The sequence below is a fragment of the Malus sylvestris genome, chromosome 16 (assembly GCF_916048215.2).
Source record: "Malus sylvestris chromosome 16, drMalSylv7.2, whole genome shotgun sequence".
Lineage (NCBI taxonomy): Eukaryota > Viridiplantae > Streptophyta > Magnoliopsida > Rosales > Rosaceae > Malus > Malus sylvestris.
This window is the reverse complement of record NC_062275.1, coordinates 5,532,722-5,556,171: the sequence shown is the minus strand read 5'-3', so window position 1 is coordinate 5,556,171 and position 23,450 is coordinate 5,532,722. Positions and strand designations below refer to the sequence as shown.

General features: G+C 38.6%; 3 protein-coding genes and 1 long non-coding RNA gene across 7 annotated transcripts; 1 reads left to right on the top strand and 3 right to left on the bottom strand.

Moving 5' to 3' along the window:
• Nucleotides 1-1,341: 1,341 nt before the first annotated feature.
• Nucleotides 1,342-5,489, bottom strand: LOC126607883 (pyruvate dehydrogenase E1 component subunit alpha, mitochondrial-like). Its single transcript, XM_050275584.1, has 8 exons — nt 4,635-5,489; nt 4,454-4,533; nt 4,122-4,199; nt 3,193-3,288; nt 3,013-3,084; nt 2,761-2,814; nt 2,562-2,627; nt 1,342-1,738 (listed from the first exon to the last, which is right to left on the bottom strand). Exons 1-8 carry the CDS (start codon nt 5,341-5,343, stop codon nt 1,694-1,696), a joined length of 1,200 nt encoding a protein of 399 aa, XP_050131541.1. The 5' UTR covers nt 5,344-5,489; the 3' UTR covers nt 1,342-1,693.
• A 1,393-nt stretch (nt 5,490-6,882) lies between these two features.
• Nucleotides 6,883-11,713, top strand: LOC126608152 (DExH-box ATP-dependent RNA helicase DExH15 chloroplastic). Its single transcript, XM_050275955.1, has 8 exons — nt 6,883-7,494; nt 7,581-7,756; nt 7,870-7,983; nt 8,103-8,211; nt 8,300-8,386; nt 8,536-8,654; nt 9,071-9,251; nt 9,357-11,713. Exons 1-8 carry the CDS (start codon nt 6,994-6,996, stop codon nt 11,595-11,597), a joined length of 3,528 nt encoding a protein of 1,175 aa, XP_050131912.1. The 5' UTR covers nt 6,883-6,993; the 3' UTR covers nt 11,598-11,713.
• Nucleotides 11,648-11,899, bottom strand: LOC126608153 (uncharacterized). The gene is made up of 2 exons (XR_007617756.1): nt 11,825-11,899; nt 11,648-11,793 (listed from the first exon to the last, which is right to left on the bottom strand). It is a non-coding gene; the product is annotated as an uncharacterized LOC126608153 (long non-coding RNA).
• Nucleotides 11,900-12,915: 1,016 nt separating this feature from the next.
• Nucleotides 12,916-21,857, bottom strand: LOC126607484 (paired amphipathic helix protein Sin3-like 4). 4 transcript variants are annotated; one of them, XM_050275087.1, is made up of 25 exons: nt 21,608-21,857; nt 21,439-21,499; nt 21,201-21,333; nt 20,537-20,701; nt 20,233-20,422; nt 20,053-20,151; nt 19,799-19,960; nt 19,423-19,687; nt 18,953-19,089; nt 18,769-18,844; nt 18,663-18,692; nt 18,162-18,439; nt 17,910-18,064; nt 17,443-17,570; nt 17,065-17,319; nt 16,024-16,719; nt 15,809-15,879; nt 14,897-15,547; nt 14,543-14,646; nt 14,327-14,465; nt 14,078-14,230; nt 13,821-13,984; nt 13,632-13,740; nt 13,282-13,465; nt 12,916-13,180 (listed from the first exon to the last, which is right to left on the bottom strand). In XM_050275087.1, the coding sequence occupies exons 3-24, from the start codon at nt 21,272-21,274 to the stop codon at nt 13,313-13,315; spliced, it is 4,254 nt and encodes a 1,417-aa protein (XP_050131044.1). In that variant the 5' UTR covers nt 21,275-21,333; nt 21,439-21,499; nt 21,608-21,857; the 3' UTR covers nt 12,916-13,180; nt 13,282-13,312. The 4 variants fall into 4 exon arrangements, with proteins under 4 accessions (XP_050131044.1, XP_050131046.1, XP_050131045.1 ...); XM_050275089.1 differs by having other exon boundaries at nt 12,916-13,177; XM_050275088.1 differs by having other exon boundaries at nt 21,443-21,499.
• Between the last annotated feature and the right edge of the window lie 1,593 nt (nt 21,858-23,450).

Here is a 23,450-nt window from a genome sequence, read left to right as displayed (position 1 = left end):
TCTCCCTTCTCAGAAATCACAGTTTTCTCATGTATCCATTGCTTTGTTTCGTTACGTACGTAAGGCCTCCATACTTTTCCAATTTGGCAACAACAAGTGGCAACCTCTGGAAAGTTGTCTAATCTAACGCTGCTTCTTCTTCTTCCACACAGACATACATAGGTAAGTGAGAGAGAGAGAGAGAGAGAGATCAGTCTTTCGTATAATTTGGTGATGGCTTTATTTTGCCTGGACCATTACCGATAGACACTAGAGAAGAGGTGCCGGAACCAAGTTTATAGAGGCCAAACTAGTTACATACGAGTTTTTTAGTATGTTTCGGGATAATCTACACGCCGAAGTTTTTAGCTGTTATTGATTACATATACAATAACCAACACTTAAAAATTTAAAATCCCTTCTTATAAAATAGGGTGAAGTGTCGATTTAGTCTCTGAACTATCACCTCAATAAAAATTAGGTATCTGAATTATTTTTTTCCGGTAAAATAAGTCCCTAAATTCATTGGAAATTACTAATTTCATCCATACTATTATATTCAAAGCTATTTTATCCAATTTTTTGTCAACTTAAGTCACTGGACACATTTTAGAGTGTAATACCATCATTTTATTGTGTATAAGCCCTTAACATTTCATATAGGTTGCGAATTTACGTCTAATTAACCCTCAAAAGTTAACTTACACTATTTATTTATGAAAAACTACAAATTTATCCTCCAAAGTTAACTTCATACACTATTTCTTTATGAAAAACTATCAATCTACCCTCCAATGTGCATCACATGCAAGTAACGTGACTTAAATTGACGGAAAATTGAATATAGTAGCTTCGAATATAACATTAGGGATGTAATTGGCAGATTTTTATAATTCAGGGATTAATTTTTCTGAAAAAAATAGTTTAAGAACTTAATTTTCACTAAGATGATAATCTAGGGACTAATTTGGCAGTTTACCCTATAAAATAATCTATTTGGCCATATACATAAAAAAAAACTCACTGTAGGATACGAAAAATCGTGACGTGATTGCATGTACTAATCTTTGTGGCGTTATTGCCGCGCATAGCTGGAGTGCGGAACGTGTTTACACATCGCACTACAATGTACATGTAAATTTGCACTCCCAAACATATTGATTGGAATTCTTTTGAGTATAACACTGACATACTCATTACAAACTCCTTGTCCACCGTTATTATAACACGTACATTAATAATATCATACAAATGTAAGACCGTCAACACGCTTAAATGTTTCATGATTCAAGATTTTAACCTTGGAAAACTAGTAATAAAGAGAGATTAGTTTAAAACCAACATACAAAAAACCTCTCCCGATAATCGAATGGCATGCGATGCCCGTTAATAAGCTTTAAATACAACTGGGAAAAGCAGATTTCCCATGACCATAAACTGCAAACGAGTAATATGTTCGTATCGATCCCGAAAGTGTATAACCTCTCGAGCTTCGAGACCTACATCTCATGAATGCAAATCAGTAATCCTATACAAAAAAGAAGGCGAGTATCAAAATGTATAACCAGGAAGAGATGGCCATCTTGACTCGAACCGTTATTGTGTTTTTTTTCTTTTCCGGGGAATTGGAAGGTGCGGTCCAATTATGTGAACTGAGGGACCTTCAGGGTCGAAGGACGACACCATTGGTCATCGGCAACTTTCCGCTTTAGATTCAGGGGAGTACAGTTCTGACTTCTTTCCTATCTGCTCCGAATGACTGCAATTAAACAGAAAAACTTTCCATCATTAAAAGGGGACGGTAACCAATTCAGATTAAGCAGAGATTCGATGTGAGATTTTAGCTGCAACTGGGGCAAGTAACGTTCATTTACAACATAGTCAAAGACGTCGTTAAGTAAAACATGGTCACGTAACCTAATCAAGTGATGATACCAATCAGCTACTAAAAATGACTATATGTATCTCAGTTATGTCTCTTTTTTCCTTTTAATGCTTCAGACATTTTTATCAGTCTTACAAATCATACCCTCAACTTCTTGAAAATTTATCAGAGAGAGCTTATACCAGAACCCGGGACCCAACTCGACCAATAACTATTTATCTTTAACACATTGACCGTCAAATTAGCATAATGATTTCTGTATGTAAAAAATTTATCTTTACAAGGAAAAAGGTTGCGAAAGTTCTTTATGATTATGGTTCCAAGTTTGTACATTTACAGAATGTAAGCTATACAGCTCCAATGATCATGATCTCACTTTCACGTAAACAGATGATGAACAATAACTCAACGTTTTGCACCGATTCTATGATATATATAGATGGTCGAAATTCTTCTATACCCAAGGAAAACTAAAACCAAACACTTTAGAAAACTATAACTAAGCTCAAATTCAGTGAAACATAATCACACAAGTATTGGTTAACAACTTAGCATCAGATACCCATACAGAGCGGTAGAGTCTCAACTGACAGTAACAAGCTTTTGTTTACTACCCATAAAGATACAATAATAACAACCAAGAAAATGAATATTGTGTGCTTATCTGTGTGTGAAATACAAGGGATTAAAATATTACCTCAGTTCCATAGCCTTTCACATAGATATTTGTGAAGAGTTCAGAGGGCTCTAGCATTGGGCTTTCCTGGAAAAGGGAACAACAGACATCAAAAACAGTGAGAGAACGATATCTAGTAAAAATAAAAAATGACTGCAAGCGTTTAAAAAAATAATAACAAAATAAACTAATAAAATTAAATGACAACAGAGTTTCTTACTTTGGCTTGAGCAATGGCTTCATCAACTTCTTTTCTTACTTCCTTCTCAATATCCTAAAAGAAGAGTAAAGAAAGGGATAAATACATATATATGTGTATATATAGTTTTCTCATAGTCCTTTATGGCATTCAAGCAGGGATCAATCCCCCAACAGCAAGATGATAGACATGAATGGGACCATTAAACTAAAATGTGCCCTCAATAGAAATGACGATAAATTTTATATATAAGTGAGTCTAGTTGAATCATACCTTTAGCTCCTTCTCAGTAGCTAGATCATGAGCAAATATCAGCTTTCTTATTCTATCAATTGGATCACGCTCCTAGAAATCACATCACGATGTAAAAATATAAAAGACACACTTAAGAAATTATGGCATATAATCTCCAAAATAGAAAAAGGGGAAAAGGTTTAGGCACGCATATCAAACCTGTCTTATGCCAGAAATCTCATCACGTGTGCGGTAGGTGCTACCAGGATCAGACATAGAGTGACCATGGTACCTGTAAGTGTCCATTTCAAGAATCTGACCACCAGCATCAGGAAGATTTGTCAGGCAAAAAATATCATGTAGAGAAACAACAATTCAACAATTATAACACTTGAAATAGTTCCACGAGTTCCATGAATGTATGAATCATAAGTATGCAAGTAAAAGCCTGAAATGCTATTGTTCGACTTCGTATATCACACAGAACCAGACCATTTCAAAAGGACCAATTAATTCCTAAGGTTCAAAATTCAATCTAAACAAAACCCTGGGTCTGAATGAAGGTTACAATTCATCAGTGAACCACACAAACTTCAACTTACAAAAAGGAAGAATCTAATACGTGTACCAAACATTTTGTTTCATGCCTTTTTCATTCCCAGAGCATTGTATCATTCTTTACTCCACAAATGGTGTACAAATGCGGGAAAGGCAACTCTACAAGTAGAACTGAATTGCTGTATACCCAAGTTTATACTAGAATCCTAAAGGGACATTTCCCAAAACCAAGAGAATAGTCATACATTTACTGTCACAACTGACCCTGGACTAGAAGCTTAGACATGATTAATTCATAGACTACATGCTTGATGACTCATTGTAGCTTCAATCTAATATACGATTAACATACTCTGGCTGCTGTAGCACAAATTGCATGCATTTGCAATCACAACGGAATTAGTGGTTTTCCCACAAAAAAATTCATTTGTAACAAGTACTACCAATCGAGTTCTGCTTTTATATGTGGGATTACGAACTAAAACAATAGAAAAAATATTTTGATTGTCCTAACAGTATAGCAATTCATGTCACCATGGTTTACACAAGAACTTCAAAACACATGTCAAAACAACAAATAAATAACTCACAATGGGTCCATTTTTCAGAGCATGCTCCTTTGCAAATTTGCATGCCTGCTTTACGGCAAACACATCCATACCGTCCACCTGAAGATTGGCCACAAACCATGAGCAATATGAGCAGAAATTAATACCAGAAACAATAATCTTATTATCATCTACAATCGTCCACCCATGTAATTCGCACGATAGACTCAATTCGGTAGAACTTTACAACTACATGCTTTACCAACCACCAAACCATCATTTCTTTAAGAAGCTAAAAATTCAAGGCAAATGCACTAGCAACAAGTTAATAACCAATAAAATTCAACAGTTCAGTAAACAAAAATCTATCCGACCTTCAAGCCGGGAGCATAATCACCGCGCTTGTAATATGCGGGACTCTTCGCCGCTCTCCACTCGGCGGTACCCATTCCATCTGTATCAAAGCTCACACCGAAAGCATTCAGTCTATGTAAATTGACAGTTTCTATTGAATTAATCCTTGGTTTATGAAGAACCATTTCTACAATTACTTACAGTGATTATTCTCGCAGACCAAAATCGCAGGCAGATCCCAAAGCGCAGAAATGTTAAGCGCCTCGAACAACTGCCCCTGATTGGCCGCACCGTCACCATAGAGAGCAAACGTCACCGTTTCGTCCTTGGAGTACTTCTGCCCAAAAGCCAATCCGCATCCCAGCGGAATCTGAGCGCCCACAATGCCGTGGCCGCCATAGAACCCGGCGTCCTTCTTGTAGAAATGCATCGACCCACCTTTCCCTTTGGAGCAGCCATCCTTGCGCCCCATGAGCTCCGAGAAAATTTGCAGGAGGGTCCCACCGCGGCCGAGGAAGGTGCAGTGGTCACGGTACGCGGTGATGATGCAGTCCTTTTTGGTAATTGCGGCCTCCATGCCGATGGCGACGGCCTCCTGGCCGTCGTACAGGTGGCAAAACCCACGGATCAGCTTGGCCTTGTAGAGCGAATCGGCGGCGATCTCCATCCGGCGCATCAACGCCATGTCGCGGAAGAACGTCATAAGCTCCTTGGGAGTGGTCTCGAGCGTGCGCGAGGGCGGCTCGCAGTTGTGGGAAGTGAAGGGAATAGACGTCTCGATCGTGAGGGTAGTGGAGTCATCGGCGGCGGATGAGATCGGACGGCGGAGAGATGGGGTGAGGGATAAGGCGGAGGTGAGGGGCCTCAGGAGATTGGAGCCGGAGGAGGAAGCTAGGCGGGATAGAGCCATCTCTGACCGTTGAATCGTTCCGGCTGTGTGGGACGATGGGAGCTTAGACACTAGTCGAGAGTGGGGGAATTCGGTTGCGATTTGCGAAGTACGACAGGGGATCGAAAATATCTTATAACTTAAAAATGAAAGCTGTCGTGTGTTTTTGGTGGGCGGAGTGATTTCTTTGACTTTATAATTTGAGTATGCGTTACTCTATTTTTCTTCTTAATGTGTTTTTTATTTAATTTGCGGCATTAAGTATAATATTTATATATTATGAGATAGTCAAATATAATTTATACAAATATATGTATTTAATATAATCATCATCTGGTCATCGAGATGATGATTGACTTAAATACATGTAAGTAGTGTACTCGAAATTTTAATTTGAACTAAAAGCTATGGATCATTTGATAACTATTTTTTTCATGAAATTTGTTTGGTAATTAATTTTAATTTTCAAATTTTCAAAAAAAATTAAAATTGAAAACAAAAGTGTTAAAAAGTGAAAACTCAAGACTGATTTTTAAAAACTCAATAATATTTAGTTTTTGGTTTTCAATTTTTTTAGCTGAAAATAGTTACCAAACAGGATTTTAATTTTTAATTATAGAAAATAAAATAAAAATAGAAACTGAAAACAAAAGGTGATCAAATTGCTCTTAAATTTGTGCATATGTTTAGAGCATCGACTAAAAATTTATGTACTGGTGTGAAAGTAATGCCAAATGCATTTGAGAAATGCTAAGAGACTCTTCATGGATCTCTGTCACCTCACAGTTTAACGTCAATTTACCTCATAATTTAATGACAATTTATGTGCTAATATTATAAAATATTATGTCAAAAAATAAGTGTGAGAGAGTATATGAAGTTTCTCCTAAGCATTTCTCTATGGAGTTTGGTGGAAGTAATCAAAGATGTGCTACATGTGGTTTGGTGGGTGCATCTTATAAGGTATAAAATAATTAAAAAAATATGCTCCATTGAGTCTTTAGTTCGAAGTGTATAAAATAGTATAGCCTAGATATTTTTGTATACAATAATATTAGGAGCGGAGGTTGGACTAAAAGAAATAATTTTCACAATTTTTTTATTACACGTCTCTATTTTTTGTCATCAAATTGATAAATCAAAAGACAACACTCATGATTAAACAAGAGTACATGAGAGACTAAAATCAGTATTGTATTTATCATATTCTTTAAACTAATTCAAACAATAAGTTAACAATAATTTGGTATTCAATTCATTTTTTTGGGAATAAAAAAACATTATATACTTATTTTGGCAAAAAAAATAAAATTATATGCTTATAATCACGTGCAACAGAAAATTTTAAAAAAGCTTATGAGTTAATAGTTATAAAAGTATTTTCTAAATAAGCACTTATTAAAAAAACATCTCAAAGCCCATGGAGGTTGATTTGGGCCGAAATTCGTCGGCCCATCTTGAAATCTCAACGGTTTCACTTACTTTGAAATTCCCGGTCACACTAACCAACAGACTGTCTAAATCAACGGTACTTAAACAAAAAATGGCATACGGAACCGAAGCGACGTCGTGTGGTGGTTGTCCGACTCCGAGAAATATCCCACAATTAAAACGATAAGCCAAATCACTCTCAACTGAGAGGGTGGTTTGCCAAAAAATCTCTCTCCCGCCATGGACACTCTCTCCATCCTCACACCCTCCGACATCTTCACGCGCCTCCTTCCTCTCAGCCGCGCTTCCCATCCCCTCCCCCGCCACCCCACCAAAACCCTAGGGTTTTGCTCCCCCAAACCACCTCCCGCGCACTCTCCGACCTCACCGCGATTCCGAGTCAGATTCCAGCGCCCCAGCTCCGCCTTCCCCGCCAAATCTCAGCTCTACGATGCGGATGAAGAAGAGGAGGAAGACGAGTACGAAGAGGAGGAGGAGGACGACGAGGACGTTGCCGCGGATGAGTACGACGACGTTACTGGGGACATGTCGGACGGACTCGAGCAGAGCGACGACGAAATTGAGAGTTCGGTGGCTGACGCAGAGCCGTCGACTCGGCCGGAGGAGTTCAAGTGGCAGAGAGTGGAGAAGCTCTGCGGCGAAGTCAAAGTGTTCGGCGAGGAAATGATAGATGACCACGAGCTCGCTTCTATCTACGATTTCCGAATCGATAAGTTTCAGGTGAATTTCAATTTCGAATCACACATTTGAAGATTTCATGTTTCGTATGAATTTTGGAATGATTTTTTTTGAATAATTTTGGATAGAGATTAGCGATACAAGCGTTCTTGAGAGGTTCGTCGGTGGTGGTATCGGCGCCGACGAGCAGTGGAAAGACTTTGATAGCGGAAGCTGCCGCCGTCGCAACGGTGGCTAGGCGGAGGAGGTTGTTCTACACGACTCCACTTAAGGCCTTGTCCAATCAGAAGTTTCGGGAATTTCGGTATGAGAGATTGAGAGTAATATAATTGCTTTGTGACTTTGTGGTTTCACAATGTAGGTGATGCACTTGTGATATGTTGAATCGAATTAGCTTATGCGTTCTTGTAATTTCAGTGAGACTTTTGGCGATGACAATGTCGGCCTTCTCACCGGAGATTCTGCGGTAAATAAAGATGCTCAGGTTTTAGTTATGACCACTGAGATCTTGCGCAACATGTTGTATCAGAGGTACATTTTGTATCTTGCACAATACCTTTTTACGCATTCATGATTTCAACTTTGTATTTCAACATCCGAGTGGATTCTTGGGATTAAGGATGGGATTTCATTTAAGCTTATTGATGCAGTGTGGGAATGGCTTCTTCTGGGGACGGACTTTTTCACGTAGATGTCATTGTCTTGGATGAAGTTCATTATCTGAGTGACATGTATCGGGGTACAGTGTGGGAAGAAATCGTAAGTGCAGTTTGTTGTCAAGATGCTCCTTTTACTGCCAGTAATGCTACCGTAGTGTTTAGTCATAGAATCTTATCATATATTTCAGGTTATATATTGCCCGAAAAAAGTTCAACTCATATGTTTGTCAGCAACAGTAGCAAACCCAGATGAATTGGCTGGTTGGATTGGTCAGGTATTTTGGTCCTTGGTTGATTTGATGCTCACATAGACTGTAAATATCTTACATTGTCTTCCCCCTACGTTGTTTTTACAATTTCTTTTACATTTTGATTTGGAGACATATACGGGGTTCAATTTTATACTCCTTTCATCCTCTTGTAGATTCATGGTAAAACTGAATTGGTAACTTCATCAAAGCGTCCAGTACCATTGACTTGGCATTTCTCGACAAAGACTTCTTTGTTGCATCTTCTTGACAAGACGGGAAAACACATGAATAGGTACTTTGTGTACATTCTTTTCATTTACAATGTAAATTCGAGGTTCGTTATTTTTTATTTATTAGTGTTCAGCTTGAGAAGGGATGCCTTTCCATTTTAATTTATTTTTTCATGAGTAGATTGGACTAACTGCTTTAAGGTGCTGTTTTTCGCTTGGGGTTTCTTATGAGATCCCCTTTCGCTTCTTTAAGCTATTTAGAGTTATTCCGTTGATGCAATTTTTTGAAGGTTTAACTTGCATTGCCAGTTAGGAATATGCTTATATACCAATATTATGTTTTGGTTATCACTTATACTCAATAACTGGATTCAATCTTATTCTTGTGTTGTTCGCTCTGAATTTCTTCCCTGCATCTCTTTCCTTTGAGCATATGATGGACGTCTAATAATATAAACATTTTCTTTATATGAAACAGGAGGTTGTCAGTCGATTATCTTCAACTCAATGCTTCAGGAACAAAATCTTACAAAGACGATGGCTCTAGAAGGAGGGGCTCAAGAAGACGTGGAAATGAGATGAGTTATGATGACAGTAATGGTAACATGTCTAGACGACCACTGTCAAAGAATGACATCAACTTAATACACCGTTCGCAAGTATGATTCATGCATTAATCTTGTGAGACCCAGAACAAGTTTCCTTTTCTTTTCCTAGGGACACGGTGATTTGATCCTGTTCACTATTTACTATTTTCCTTTTAGGTACCTCAAATTACCGATACATTATGGCAACTTAAGACTCGGGATATGCTTCCAGCAATATGGTTTATTTTTAGTAGGAAAGGATGTGATGCTGCTGTTCAGTATGTTCAAGATATCACGCTCTTGGATGACTGTGAGAAGAGTGAGGTTGAATTAGCCTTGAAGAGGTTCCGCATCAAGTATCCTGATGCTATCAGGGAGACTGCTGTGAAAGGTTTACTGCATGGGGTTGCTGCACATCATGCTGGCTGTCTACCTTTATGGAAATCATTCATAGAAGAGCTGTTTCAGCGGGGGCTTGTTAAGGTCGTCTTTGCAACAGAAACACTTGCTGCAGGAATCAATATGCCTGCTAGGACAGCCATTATTGCATCCCTCAGCAAAAGAGGTGACACTGGACGTGTCCAATTAAGTCCAAACGAACTGTTTCAAATGGCTGGGCGTGCTGGACGTAGAGGCATTGATGAAAAGGGTCATGTAGTGCTTGTTCAAAGTCCTTATGAAGGCGCTGAAGCAGGTTGCAAGATTGTTTTTGCTGGACTTGAACCTTTGGTCTCGCAGTTTACAGCTTCATATGGAATGGTGCTGAATCTTCTTGCTGGTGCGAAAGTTACTCATAGATCAAATGAACCAGATGACACTGAAGCCTCCCTATCAGGGCGAACTTTGGAAGAAGCTAGAAAGTTAGTCGAGCAAAGTTTCGGAAACTATGTTGGCAGCAATGTTATGATTGCCGCAAAAGAGGAGCTTACTAGAATTCAAAAAGAGATTGAGACACTGTCTTCAGAGATTAGCGATGAAGCAATTGATAGAAGGAGTAGGAAGATATTATCTGGACCAGCATATAAGGAGATTGCAGATCTACAAGAGGAATTAAGAGCAGAGAAACGACTGAGGACCGAACTTCGAAGAAGAATGGAATCTCAAAAAATGTCTTCACTACGACCGTTGTTAGAGGAGTTTGAAAACGGACAATTACCCTTTTTGTGCTTGCAGTACAAGGATTCTGAAGGAGTTCAACAGTCTATCCCGGCTGTTTATTTGGGGAAAGTTGACACGGTCAACAGTTCAAAGCTCAAGCACTTGGTTTCTGTTGATGATTCATTTGCACTAAATGCAGTGGCCTGTGAGTTTGAACCAAATGTGGTTTTCGAACCATCATATTACGTGGCTCTTGGTTCAGATAATTCCTGGTATTTGTTTACAGAAAAGTGGATTAAAACAGTTTATAAGACGGGTTTCCCAAATGTTGCTTTAGCGCTAGGAGATGCTTTGCCTCGGGAAATTATGAGCACGCTTCTGGATAAGACGGAGCTGAAGTGGGAGAAGCTTGCCGAGTCTGAACTCGGCGGTTTTTGGAACATGGAAGGATCTCTTGAGACATGGTCTTGGAGTTTGAATGTTCCAGTCTTGAATAGTCTTTCTGAACATGACGAGCTTTTGCATAAGTCAGAAGCATACAATGAAGCAGTAGAACGTTACAAAGATCAAAGAAACAAGGTTTCACGTCTGAAGAAGAAGATCTCGCGTACGCAAGGCTTCAGAGAATACAAGAAAATTGTTGACATGGCCAAGTTTACGGAGGAAAAGATTAAAAGATTAAAGAGTAGAGCAAGGCGTTTGACTAATCGAATAGAGCAAATTGAGCCCTCCGGTTGGAAGGAGTTCTTGCAGATCAGCAATGTCATACACGAGACTCGAGCATTGGATATCAATACCCATGTCATATTTCCACTTGGTGTAACAGCAGCTGCCATTCGGGGAGAAAACGAACTCTGGCTTGCCATGGTTCTTCGAAACAAAATCTTAATAGGTTTGAAGCCCCCAGAACTTGCTGCCGTCTGCGCAAGTTTAGTATCCGAAGGGATCAAAGTTCGTCCTTGGAAGAACAACAGCTACATATTCGAACCTTCGAGTAAAGTAATCGACGTGGTCAGCTTCTTGGATGATCAGAGAAGCTCTTTTCTTGAGCTTCAAGAAAAACATGGGGTAAATAAACCTTGCTATTTGGACACACAGTTTTCAGGTATGGTTGAAGCCTGGGTTTCTGGGTTGACTTGGAGGGAAATCATGATGGACTGCGCGATGGACGAGGGTGATTTAGCCCGCCTCCTACGGCGAACCATCGATCTGCTGGCGCAAATTCCCAAGTTGCCGGATATTGATCCGCTACTGCGGAGTAATGCAAAGACGGCGTCAAATATTATGGACCGTCCTCCAATTAGTGAGCTGGCTGGATGAATAACGTTATGTTTATAACAGAATGAATCTTGTAAACCCAACTGATGACATTGTATCAGACCTTCCCATTCTTTTTCATCTGAAAAAATAAATACAAAACAAAAACATTAAGGGCTCGTTTGGTACGTTACATTGGATTGAAACTAGACCTGTAAACGGGTCGGGTTTATCGGGTTTGGGTCGGGTTCTATCCGACCTGTTAAGCTAATGGGTCATCCGAATCCGACCTGTTAAGCTAACGGGTCACTTGTTTAATCCGTTATCAATTATTATTATTAATTTTTTTTTTGCAGAGTTTATTTTTTTTTTGTTAAGACTTTACTAAAATTACTAAAACATCTTCAACTAACGGGTGCTAACAGGTCTAACGGGTTGACCCAAAGTGACCTGTTAGCAACCCGACCCATTACGCATTCACCCAAATACTAATATTAACGGGTCGGATCCAAAATGCCAGGTTTAATTGAAATGGATTACTCCTTTTCTTCAAGGCACGTTGAGGTGAGGAAAAAAAAATTATGACGGACTAAAAGATAGAAAGATGGATACTGAAAACCTGTCCATTTCAATCGTATCTGTATTAGAAGGGATGAATTTTCTCCACATTGAGCGATTTCAATTTATTTCTCCTCCCTCGTAGTGTAATATATCGTTGCTTAAAAAACAAATCCTCTTCTAATCCCCCCTAAATTAGGGAATTATTCATTGCAAAAGGCCGCTCAGGAGTTTGTATTAGTTCCAAATTAGAGAATCACCCAAAATAGTTGGAAGTCAAAATGTTTTTAAACAACGTAAGGATTAATAATATAACCGGTTCTATCACGACCATTGATTGTCTACAGTCGCAAATTCCTGGATCACTATTTCACAATGCATTTGGTTGTCTACAGTCGTAAATTCCTGGATCACTATTTCACAATGCATTTTGTCGACATTTTCCCCCGGACAATCTCCGCCCCACCCCAGTGAATGTAGTCGGGTGGACAGATCGACTCTCGCATGATCGAGTGTTAAGGTAAGACCTTCAACGAGGTTTAAATCAAACACCGACAGAGACCTTAAACTAAAGACGAAATGATTATCAAACTTTCCCAAACAAACCTTTAAACATATTGAAAGAGTTCGTTCATCAACGCCTCGCTTGGATAAACACACAAAAATGGAAAGTTTACGATTGGATTTCTGCAAGTAAATATCGGGCAGGCTGGTTGGCCGGCCTTCTAAAATAAGACAAATCGGCCAGGCAATTTTAACGACCGGCGACACACTAACTGTCCTGTAAAATCAATTAGATCTTCCGATACGCTATTACAAAAGATTTAACAAAAAATATTGATCAATAAAATGAATCCCAAGTTTACAACACAAATTACCTCTATTTACACGAACGGGGCTCGGAGTGCCAACTCAAAAGTATACAACTTTCGATCCACATCCCCCCTTCCTCCCTCGTCAATTCCTTATTAGGTTGGAGAGACAGGTCCATGAGAATACAAAGGTAATTCCACAAAAAGTTTTTCGCTACAGCGACTCAAGTTTTTCGGGTTTCCAGCGCCACTGTATGTAATGCTTGCAAAATGCTACTGGAGAAACAAATGTAAACAGAGTCACAAATAGTTAATCAGGGTTCTCTCCTTAAACGATAGAAGTATCAAATATCGCAATTAAAAAACCGAGCACATACCATATTTACTTGATGGTAAAAACATGGCATATCATGAGCCAGAAAGCAACCGCTGAAATCGCTCTACTCTACTAGAACCGTTAGAAGACCTAGCCAGGTTATGGCATGAACCGTTCTGGTGCAAACTTTTCCTTTTCTTCTTTGTCCGAAACAGAAAGTCTTCTGTATCTAAAACGTATGAGACCTATACACACAAAATTTTAATTGATTGACAGATGCAGACAGCCAGAAATGCAGACCTAATCGTAAAATGGAAACTCAAAGAGTGGCTCGATTTAATTCAAAACTTACCGTCATAATGTATTAAAAATGTAACTAGCTAATTATAGACAGAGGAGTGAATTAAGTACCTTGGATGAATGGTAAGCGATCTTACACTCCAGACCATTAGCGACTTTTAGTCCTTCCATGGCCTCACAGATAGCAGACAAATCATCGCTGCCATACTTACGTTTGTTCCTGCAAAAAATAAGCAAAGAATTTATAGTCACAACAACTCAACTTAAAAAACTCCGTACTCCTAAATATAGCAAACATACCTCATCAAGAAGATCCCGGACTTCTCCTTTTTGTCAGGAAGAACTGAAAGGAATTCATCATGCAGATACGCAGAAAAATTAGGGTCCATAGAAACAGCAGTCATTTCAGGCTTATCATGCCCAAAATCCATTAGCTGAATAGACACCCGGGTTGGAGAGGATGCCTGCAACAAGGAAAGTAGTGATAATTAATTTAAGGAGTTGAAATTCTACAATTGTAGACAGTATTAACTTAGAATGTCACATAAAAGACGTACACATTCGATGCGGTAAATGTTCTCATCATGAAGAAGAACGCGAGCATTTTCGTGATAAACCACATCTACAAATCTTCCTGGTTTTCTTGATTTTTCAAATGCATAAAGCTGAACGAGTTTGTTGTCCATCTCTTCACTGGCAACTGTTTGGAGCTAGAAAAAAAGGGAAATGAAGCAAAACTTCTGGGGTAAAAAAAGGAAGATGGGAAAGAAACTTGAAGAAAGAAGATAACGTATACGGGCATCTACCTGCTTAACGAGTTTGTAGATCAGCTTGTCTAATGTGAATAAAAGATATGACTGTGTCCCAATGATGGCTCGACAATCATCTTCAAATTTCGTATTGTCAGAAGAACCGTCAAGTAAATTGTAAAGTGCATTCATGAATCTGTACCATAAAATATGGAGTTAGGATATATATACTCACTTAATTGTGAACAAACAAGGAGACCAAAGCAAAACTACCTAGCATAAGAGTCTGTAGGGCTTGTCTCATTTGAAGAAGCCCGCCACTTCCTCTCAGCAGATGATGAGTTAATCTTTGCTGATTGTATTCTCTCATATAAGGTCTGTCAAATAAGTGAAACAGTTGGGATACACGTATATCAACATCTACTAAACTCAAAGAGACAGAGACGCAAAATAGATATTTTGACCAGAGTACTTGCATATAATCCATTAGACTAGATATGGACGGCTGAGATACATACAACCCACTATTATCCATATATGATCTAGTGGCTGAACTACAAGTACTTGAGTCCTTATTCACCAGTACATATGTACACTTTTGTATACTTGTCTTAAAATGAACCTTACTTGGTGAAGCCTGAATAGCACATAGAAAGAATCATTTCCATAAAATATCCGAGAGTCCTTCTCCTTGTCATGTAAAGCTGGAGGAACATACTTTGCAAGAGGCTTCACAGTCGAGAGAAAACGTTCTGAAAGAGGCAAAGATATTCCATCTCCTTCAACATCATGGGCATCAGCCATCCCTTCAGCTTCACCTTCACTCTCGGCCTTAGTATCGTGCTCATCATTATCCCCATCTTCCTCATGCTCTTCACGAGAACATTCCTCTCCGTCACCAGATTCACTTCCAGAAACATCACCATTCTCAGAGGCATTCTCACTATCCTCAGATGACCTCGGAGCACTTTCCTCACCTTCATCATCAGCATCAGCTTCATTTTCTCCACCTGTCTCTCCACCGCATATTTCTTCTTCCCCATGTCTGGCTTGATATTGCCTGCTGACAGTACCATCCTTTGGTTTTTGAACAGCCTCTGAACCAGCTTCTCTATAATTTGCAAAATTAACCTCCTCGAAATCTCCATTTGGAGATATCTCGCCTTCTTCTCTATCAATCTTGAAGTGTCTAGCAGACTCTTCAAGATATCTGAGACCTACGGCGCCTTCCGCTACTGCTCCATTTAAGGAAATACCTGGTCTTGTAGAATCACCACCCTATGACATAAATAGGAACACAATTATCTTCAGCACACATTTACCGTGACAATATTATTAGAGATAATATCCAGGACCCACCAGAAAGACCACTAGCAAACAGTTTGTCAGGTGTAGCTAGTCTAAGGGCCATGATTTCATGAGTAGTGAATAGAACCAAGGAATTGACTAATCAAAAGCTGATATGTACCAACAACCCATAATGCCCATATCAACCAGGGTTCTCAAAACATCAAAGTATTACCATAGCGTCAACCATACCTCTGATGAAGGTAACTCCAGCCCAACATCAACAGTGCCATTACCAGGTCTGGACGGAGTAGAACTATGCCCTAGTAACCAACAAAAAAAAAGGATTTCAGAAATCTAGTTGCAATTTCAGAAAGAAATAGTAAGAAATAAATAAATAAATAACAAAGCAATATGTCCAAGTAACACGGATAAAAACTTTCAGTAGTTTATAACATTCTACAAACCTGATGAGTGGTCTACATTAGTTCTTCCATTACTTTGCTCCAACCCAGTGGCAAGTGATACATTAGAATTCACTAATCGTTCATTGAAATTGTCTTGTTTGCCAACTCCAGACGTTTCCTCAGCTGGAGATGTGTTACTCTGCACTTTACCTTGTCGAGAGGTATTGTACAATGTATCCCCTTCACATGCAGCATGATCAATGTTGAGACAACTTTCTTCTTTGACCCCATTAGCCCCATTTACTGTCCAAGTCCTGCAAGAGCTTGATTGTTCAGGTTGAATGCTTTCATCTCCATTTCTTGATGAATTCAACTGTTTGGAATTCGTCAGAGTAGCATCACCATCAGGACTACCATCACTCTCTCCAGGACTCAAAGAACCACTCTTTACAGCAAGATTTTTTGCTTTCACACCATCTTCGGTATCCTCTGCACCTTGAGGCCGCGTAGGAACACCTAGTATTGGTTCAAGAAAAGTTGTCCATATCTTCATAACTTTATCCAATTGCTCGGTTGTGCAAACTTCTCCACAAGAATATTTGACGAGTTGATACAGATCTTCATGGATTTCTGGGTCAGGGTACTCAAATTCCAAATTCGGAATAATAGGTCGTCTATTTCCAGCAGCAATAGCAAGAAGAACATCATCTTCCTTCCGCTTCTTCTCACTAATCTCTTTAATCTCAGCCAACAAGGCTGCAAAAGTTTGTTCTCATCAATGAGAGGAAAGTGGAAAGCAATAAATTCCGTAAGTGGAAAGAGCAATTGTAAAAGAATGGAAGAATACAGAATCTCAATATTCTAAACTAAAATGGAAGAGAAAGCCTACTTTATTTAATGTAAATTTATAGCATGACCTGCCCAATAAAATGATTAACAGTGTAGATCTCAATCTCATAGATGGTTTGGCAGTCAATTAAGATACACAGTTATTACTATTATCATGGCCTATATAACCGCCATTATTAATTTTGTAAAACTAAAAACTCTCGGTCAAAGAAATAAAGGAAATAGAAGATGGGATTTCAATTTTTAAATTACCTTTTGTGCTTAAGCTCTTGGTGTCTTGTTGCTTAAAGTAGAAGCTACGATGATCAAGTGACTTGTGATAGTTCTTGGCATATATATCAGCCCAAACTTTATTAAAATCTGAACGACACCTTGCCCACTCTTCTTGCTTTTGCTTCAAACGGGTCAATATGACAGGCAAAGCTAGTGGAGCATTTTTCCTCAACACGTCCATCACATCAAGCCCATGGTCACCATATAATCGCTCAATGCACCTTAGGTTCAGAGCTAGAAAAGAAGAGAAAAGGGAAAAGTCCCGTCAAAAATATATCCCCAAGAAAATGAAAATCAGCAACTGAGCTTATATCACATAACCAGGTATCTTCAATTCAGTCATTAAAAGAATATAACCTGTGAAGTGATCTTCAATACGAATTGGACTGTCCATCTTAATTGTATTGTTGTTGATCTTTTCTAATAGATCTTCCACGCGCTTGGTTGTTACGTTCACTGACTCCAACAACATATCCAGTTCAAACCTAAGAAATATAAGAAGATGAATTACCAAGTGCCAAAATCAATAAAGCCAATAGCTGGAAATATTTACAAGCAATTAGTAGTGTAATGAAGGGCAAAATGTAGAAATAAACAGCACGCCACAAATCTTTCCCTCTCAAAACAGAGATGCCAAAAAAACCCCGAGGTTTCCTTATTAGTAAATGAGCAAACCAAAGTGCCAAAATGGCAACATGAACCTTGATGACAATAAATACAATTTTGAGGGAGGTGGGAAGGGAACAACCACCTTGAGTTAATGTTGCTATAAAACAAATAAATAATGGGAAAACCATACGAGATACTGAAAAATCTCGACCAACCTGTCATCCTCACACCGAAACAGGCTTTCTTCATACTGGTTTTTGCGCATGTGTTTAAAAGAGTAATCCTCACTTCCAGAAGTAACAGATACCCAGTGGTCATTTAATAGTTCAAAACCAAGCTCTGTTCTTTGGCTAGCAGAAGGTATTGGATACTGCACGACGTGAAAATAAAAATAGAAATATCAGTAAAAGCATCAATACCTCCTTAAAAGGGAAAAATAGATAATTGTCTAAGAAAGCACCACATACGTTCTTTGGCAGGAGACGATAGCTCGGAGTGCAGCGCTCACAATTGGAGAGGTCAAGCTCATTAATGGGTTTTGCCAAATATTTATCCTTGCTGCTATATAAACTCTTCTGGCCTCCAACTTCTTTGATTCCAAAGGCACCATTTTTATCAAGTCTATCTCTTTCTCGAGTTTCATGCTCTCTATCTTTAACCCCATCATCCCTTTCACGATCTCTATCCCTATCCCTATCTTCTACCTTCACTGATCTGGGTAAATGTCCTTCATTCCACAAGGATTCTGTGATGAATTAAGAATTAATAGTTGGTTTGCAAGTCTATTGACAAGGGACAAAATATAAAAAAAAAAAAAAACCCTACAAATTAACCCTCAGATCAAATTAAAAAATAGAAGAAAAAAATGGTTTGTTGAAGCCTGTGCCAGTGCCCAAACTCTTATAATAAACTAAGAGGAGGAACTAGCTTATATGGAACAAAAAAAGGGAACAAATCATGTTACGTACTTTTACTCATGACACCAGCAAGGAACCCATCTGCAGGACAGGACTCAATTAGATAATGTTAATCACACATATATAGTGTAGGTAAAAGAATAGATTAGATCAATACCTTTCTTCTCACAACATGCCAAAAAATCATCGAACCCATCCATAAGTTCAGGATATCTTCCAATTAAATCAGCCACCTACACAAGCAAAAATCTATACATATTAGAGATTGTGTTCTGTAAATTTCCTTTTGACAGGTAAATAAATTAAAACAGTTTATACAGTTTTACATGTATACAACTTACCAAAGACTGCAATTCAGAGCGTGTAATAATTTCCTTGCTATAAATATGAAGGCACTTCAAAAATTCCTGGTAATCTTCAGGATTTCGTAACTTCTCCTTCACCTTCTCGCAGAAAGCAAACTCCTGGCCGTACATACCTGCGATGATATAAAATAAGTAAAAGAAGCTACCGGAGGAAGTAGACCAAACAGGCAAATAAAGTGCTCATCTAAAAATAAAAAGTGCAGAAACAACTGACCCTTATCATGCACACACAAACGCACATAGGAACAACCGAACATATCAAATTTTGTTGATAGATAGATTGCTATAACGTATTAAGTTATTAATTACCAGATGAAAACCAACTTTCATTAATGATTATGTAAATCAGTTCAAAAATATCATATAATTCTCACTTTTTGCATCATTTTTATCATCATAAGAGAATGAAATGAGATTTGCAGCAAAGTTTTCATGGCCTTCCCCACCTGGCTGCAATTGTTCAGTGTCTTCAGTCCTACGAGCAGATTTCTGTTTGTGGGGAAAACGCTGCATATTGAGGTCTCTACTGCCATCATGGTCAAAATCCCTATCATCCCGTTCTCTTCTTTCTCTGTCTTCTCTCCTCTCCTTCTCCTTCTCGCCACGCCTCCTTTGCTCTTTGTCTGCTTTCATCAGAGCTTTATCATGGTCAGGATCAGGACGGTCAACACTGAGATCATGGTCAGCATAAGAACCCACGGTCCTTTCTTTCTGGCAACAATGCACGTGTACCAGATGTTAGCATTAACAACAATGAGATATCAATATGAAAAAAAATAAGTAATACAAAGGTGTGAGAGAGTGAGAATGGAAAAACAAAACCTTGTCTGCATGCATCTGCCGCATAGTAGGCATTGCAGAGCTCCTATCCCGAAGCATTGAGTTTCTGTGAGGTGGATGAATGGAAGCCGTTCCTGTAGTATCAGGTAAAAAGTGGGTAAACTCCACAAGCAAATCTGGGTGGTCTTGGAAAAGTGCAGCAACCTGCAGAAGTTCAAAGTGAATTCTTTAGAACACGAACTAAATGAACAACATCAAATTAAGCAATAAGGTACGAAAAAGATGTATCAACACACCTCCTGGTAAACCTCTTGGATGGACTTGTTTTCCTTTCTGTACATATTCAGAATGTCTAAAAAAGATTTATAAACATGGTCGTCGCCTTGAAATCGTGTCTGCAGGTAGAGAATTCATTAGGTTACTAAACTTTAAAGCAACCAATAACGCCAGATTAAGATACAAAGTAATGTTCCGACCTTAATCTTGTTCACGAAATTGATGGCTTCCTCAAATTCAACAGGCTTCTTTTGAGGAGGTTGTTGGTCATCATCAAGTGGGAGGGTTATTTCATATCCCTTTGGCAAGAAGGTATTGAAACCTAATATTAGCTCTCGATGCCCTTTAAATAAATCTTTCACCCTCTCTATCACACCCGCAGTGTCAATTCTACAATCAACACAACACACAAAAACTCAAGTAAACACAAGCTCGCATAAGCAAATTACCAAGCCATCATCCAGCAAGTAAAGTATTTCAGTATAGCATATAACATGATCGAACCTTGTGGCCTTGAAGTCTTTCATGACTTCAAGAAATTCTTCGTATTTTCCCCTGTTTTTGTCTTGAAATATATCCTTCACCGCTTTTAGATAAGCTAAGGCATCATTTGTTGTTAGCTTTTGGGAAGCTGCTGCTGCTGCTGCCATCATCTGGGGTTGCCCAGAACTTCATTGCAGAAAAAGAAACTTACAAATTAGTTAACGTACAAAATTCCCGAACTCTTCCAGTAGATCAATCGCCAGAAAACAAATTTTTCAAGTAAAATTAAACAGCATCCTAAATTTTGTTTTTTTGTTAAAGGAAAGATAAGAAAATCCGTATTTCAAATTTAAGTTTCTCCCGAGTCCACACCTGAGTAAGATTGAAACTTTCAGAGATAATTGGTCTGAAAATCCAACAAAAAACTGATCTTTCCACGGTAAGTCAAGCCAAACCGGTTAATTTCGTAGCCTCTAACTGATAAATAAACGTTTAATTTTAAAATTAACGCAGTAAATCAACAAGCACCGACTCACAAAATTCGACCAATAATCAACTTAATCTCATAATTAACAAGCATGTACTAGGATAATCAAACACGAAATTAAAATAAAAATTAAAAATTAATACAAAAACAAAATTAAAACAAATAATGAGAAGAGAATACAAGAGATGAAGAACGTACGGCTCTCCTCGAGCGGAAACCACGGGCCGCTTGAGTTGCGAGCTCATAAAAACTTCGTCCCTGGACCTCTTCATCTCCGTCGTCGCCGCCGCCGCCAACTCTTCCCCTCCTCAGCCACAAATCATGCTTCAAACTGCGATTCAACACCAACTCCCTCATTCAAACACAAGCAACAAGCACAAAGCAGATCTAAAACCAAAAACCAAAAACTCCAAAGCAAAACTCGACGAAAAGCTACCTACACAACCAGAATTCCAATCCCGAAGCTCCGAGCAGATCACCTCTCCGACGCCAAAATCCTAACCACAAAACAAAACCACACAGTTATTAACATTTACTTGAAGGCAAAGCAATGCTCAGACCAAATATCTCAAATTTTCCCGAGAAAATCAGGAAACGAAGATTACGAAGAGATCGTCGAGTCGTCGAACAGCCGATGTCTTCTTCCAAAACAAGCTTTTCTTCCAACTCCGAACAAAAAACGCAGAGGAAACGTTTCGCTGCGGAGATTGTTGTGATTCTCTGAAGCCGCAGCGAGGGAAGACGAAGCCAGATTATAAAACTTTTCACCTTACGTTTTTATTTATTTTTTTCTTTCTCCAGAAACAAACAGCAAAACACAGAGAAAAAAGAGAGAGGGAGAGAAGACGAGTTTAAGAAAATGTGGTTTATATAATATAGGGATATAAACGCCACTCTCTTCCTACAGAGACAATGAAAGAATTGGGGTTACTTTTCCGGTCACGTTAGGGATGGTTTACCGGCTGTAGCCGGTTAACTCTCTCCCTCGTAATGAAATATTAGGGATTTTGTCTCGATTAGGAGGTGATTAACTACTCAAAAGCATGGATTAATCACAAAATAGTGGTGGCAATTTGGGTGATTAAGTGGAGGTGTTGGGGGTAAATATGTCCAAGGAATTTTGAATTTTGCTTTTTTGCAATTTAGGGTTAGGGCTAAGGACGTAGATTTTGATCTCTCTCTTTTTTTTTTTCTTTTTTTTTAGTTTTGATTTATGGGTGCTGCCGGTTTGGTAAGACTCTGGGAGTGGTTGTTGCAAATGGAAGTGGGTTTTTAACTAGATCATGATTTTTTATGATGAAATTGCGTCCAACAAATTAATAATGTAATATAGCTTTGGAATTAATTTTTCGGATTTAGGTTTTATTTATTTTTGCTTAGCTTTGAAATTGTCAGTTTTTATTGTACGTTGCGGGAATATCACAACGACTAATTTCTTAGCGCGCGCTTACGCGCGGTACCAATTGGCTTATCGTCTTTTGTTGTTGTTTTTATTAATTTGTTTGCGTTTTAAGAGTGGCAATCGATTAGAATTCTGGTGTAAAAGAAATGTGAACTTGTTTTTGCCATTTCACCATCTTTAAATCTAATGGATTCTCCTTCTCATAGTATTTTAGCTAAGTGAGGACATTACCATTAGGGTTTTTTACCATATATATTTGTTAGAGTGAATGTATTTCTCCCTACTAATCTTCCGCAGTTTAAATTTGTTTAAAGTAAATTATCGTTGGTGTTAAGATATATGGCTGAGATGGGTTGGGCTGAGTTCTTAGAGTGCTTTGGTTTTAAGCAGAAAGTATGCCATCCAAACAGGGTCCTAGGATCCAAACTGAACTCAAATATGTAGTTGACTGTTGGCATGTGAAGTAAGATTTGCTGTCTTGATCCAATTGTTTAGTGTGAAACAAAAAATCTGACATTGAAAAGAAGGCCTCAAGTGGGCAATTGGATAAAGCCCAACAAGAAAGTCATGGATTGACCAAGAAGCCCAATGGACTCTGATTCCTCCGCAAGACTCTCACCAGCTTTTGGATCTTGCGTGATAAGGAAATGCGTGAGCCCTTCCTTTATAACGCGGGTAGTGCTATACATTTTACACACTTTGTTAAATTTCGTCTAGTATTCTTCTTCAATTCATTTAAGCCGACAATTGAAAATTAAGAGAGGTGTATAAAAGATAAAAATGGGTATTTGGATACAATTTCGGTTGAAGAAATCGAACCGGAACGAAAATATTGGTACAATTTTGCTTTCAGATTCCAGAAACTAAACCAAAACCGAACTGAATGAGTATAAATTAATTAAGTTCGGTTTGATATTTTGTTTATTTAACTGAAATCAAACCAGTCCGAACTGAAATAAACCAAATCAATTCGGTTTGATTTTCGGTTTTCGGTTTTCGGTTTGCGGTTTTCGCAAAAATTGTTGTTTTGACCAAGAAGCCCAATG

Coding starts and splice junctions, on each gene's coding strand:
- LOC126607883 (XM_050275584.1), bottom strand. CDS start 5,343: ATGGCTCTATCCCGCCTAGCTTCCTCCTCCGGCTCCAATCTCCTGAGG. Junction 3,085..3,192: donor AGATTTCTGGCATAAGACAG/GTTTGATATGCG, acceptor TGTGATTTCTAG/GAGCGTGATCCAATTGATAG. Junction 2,815..3,012: donor CTACTGAGAAGGAGCTAAAG/GTATGATTCAAC, acceptor CTCTTCTTTTAG/GATATTGAGAAGGAAGTAAG.
- LOC126608152 (XM_050275955.1), top strand. CDS start 6,994: ATGGACACTCTCTCCATCCTCACACCCTCCGACATCTTCACGCGCCTC. Junction 7,757..7,869: donor CAGAAGTTTCGGGAATTTCG/GTATGAGAGATT, acceptor TTGTAATTTCAG/TGAGACTTTTGGCGATGACA. Junction 8,387..8,535: donor TGGCTGGTTGGATTGGTCAG/GTATTTTGGTCC, acceptor ATCCTCTTGTAG/ATTCATGGTAAAACTGAATT.
- LOC126607484 (XM_050275087.1), bottom strand. CDS start 21,274: ATGAAGAGGTCCAGGGACGAAGTTTTTATGAGCTCGCAACTCAAGCGG. Junction 17,320..17,442: donor TATTGAAGATCACTTCACAG/GTTATATTCTTT, acceptor CTTCTTTTCTAG/CTCTGAACCTAAGGTGCATT. Junction 15,548..15,808: donor TGGAGTTACCTTCATCAGAG/GTATGGTTGACG, acceptor TTTATGTCATAG/GGTGGTGATTCTACAAGACC.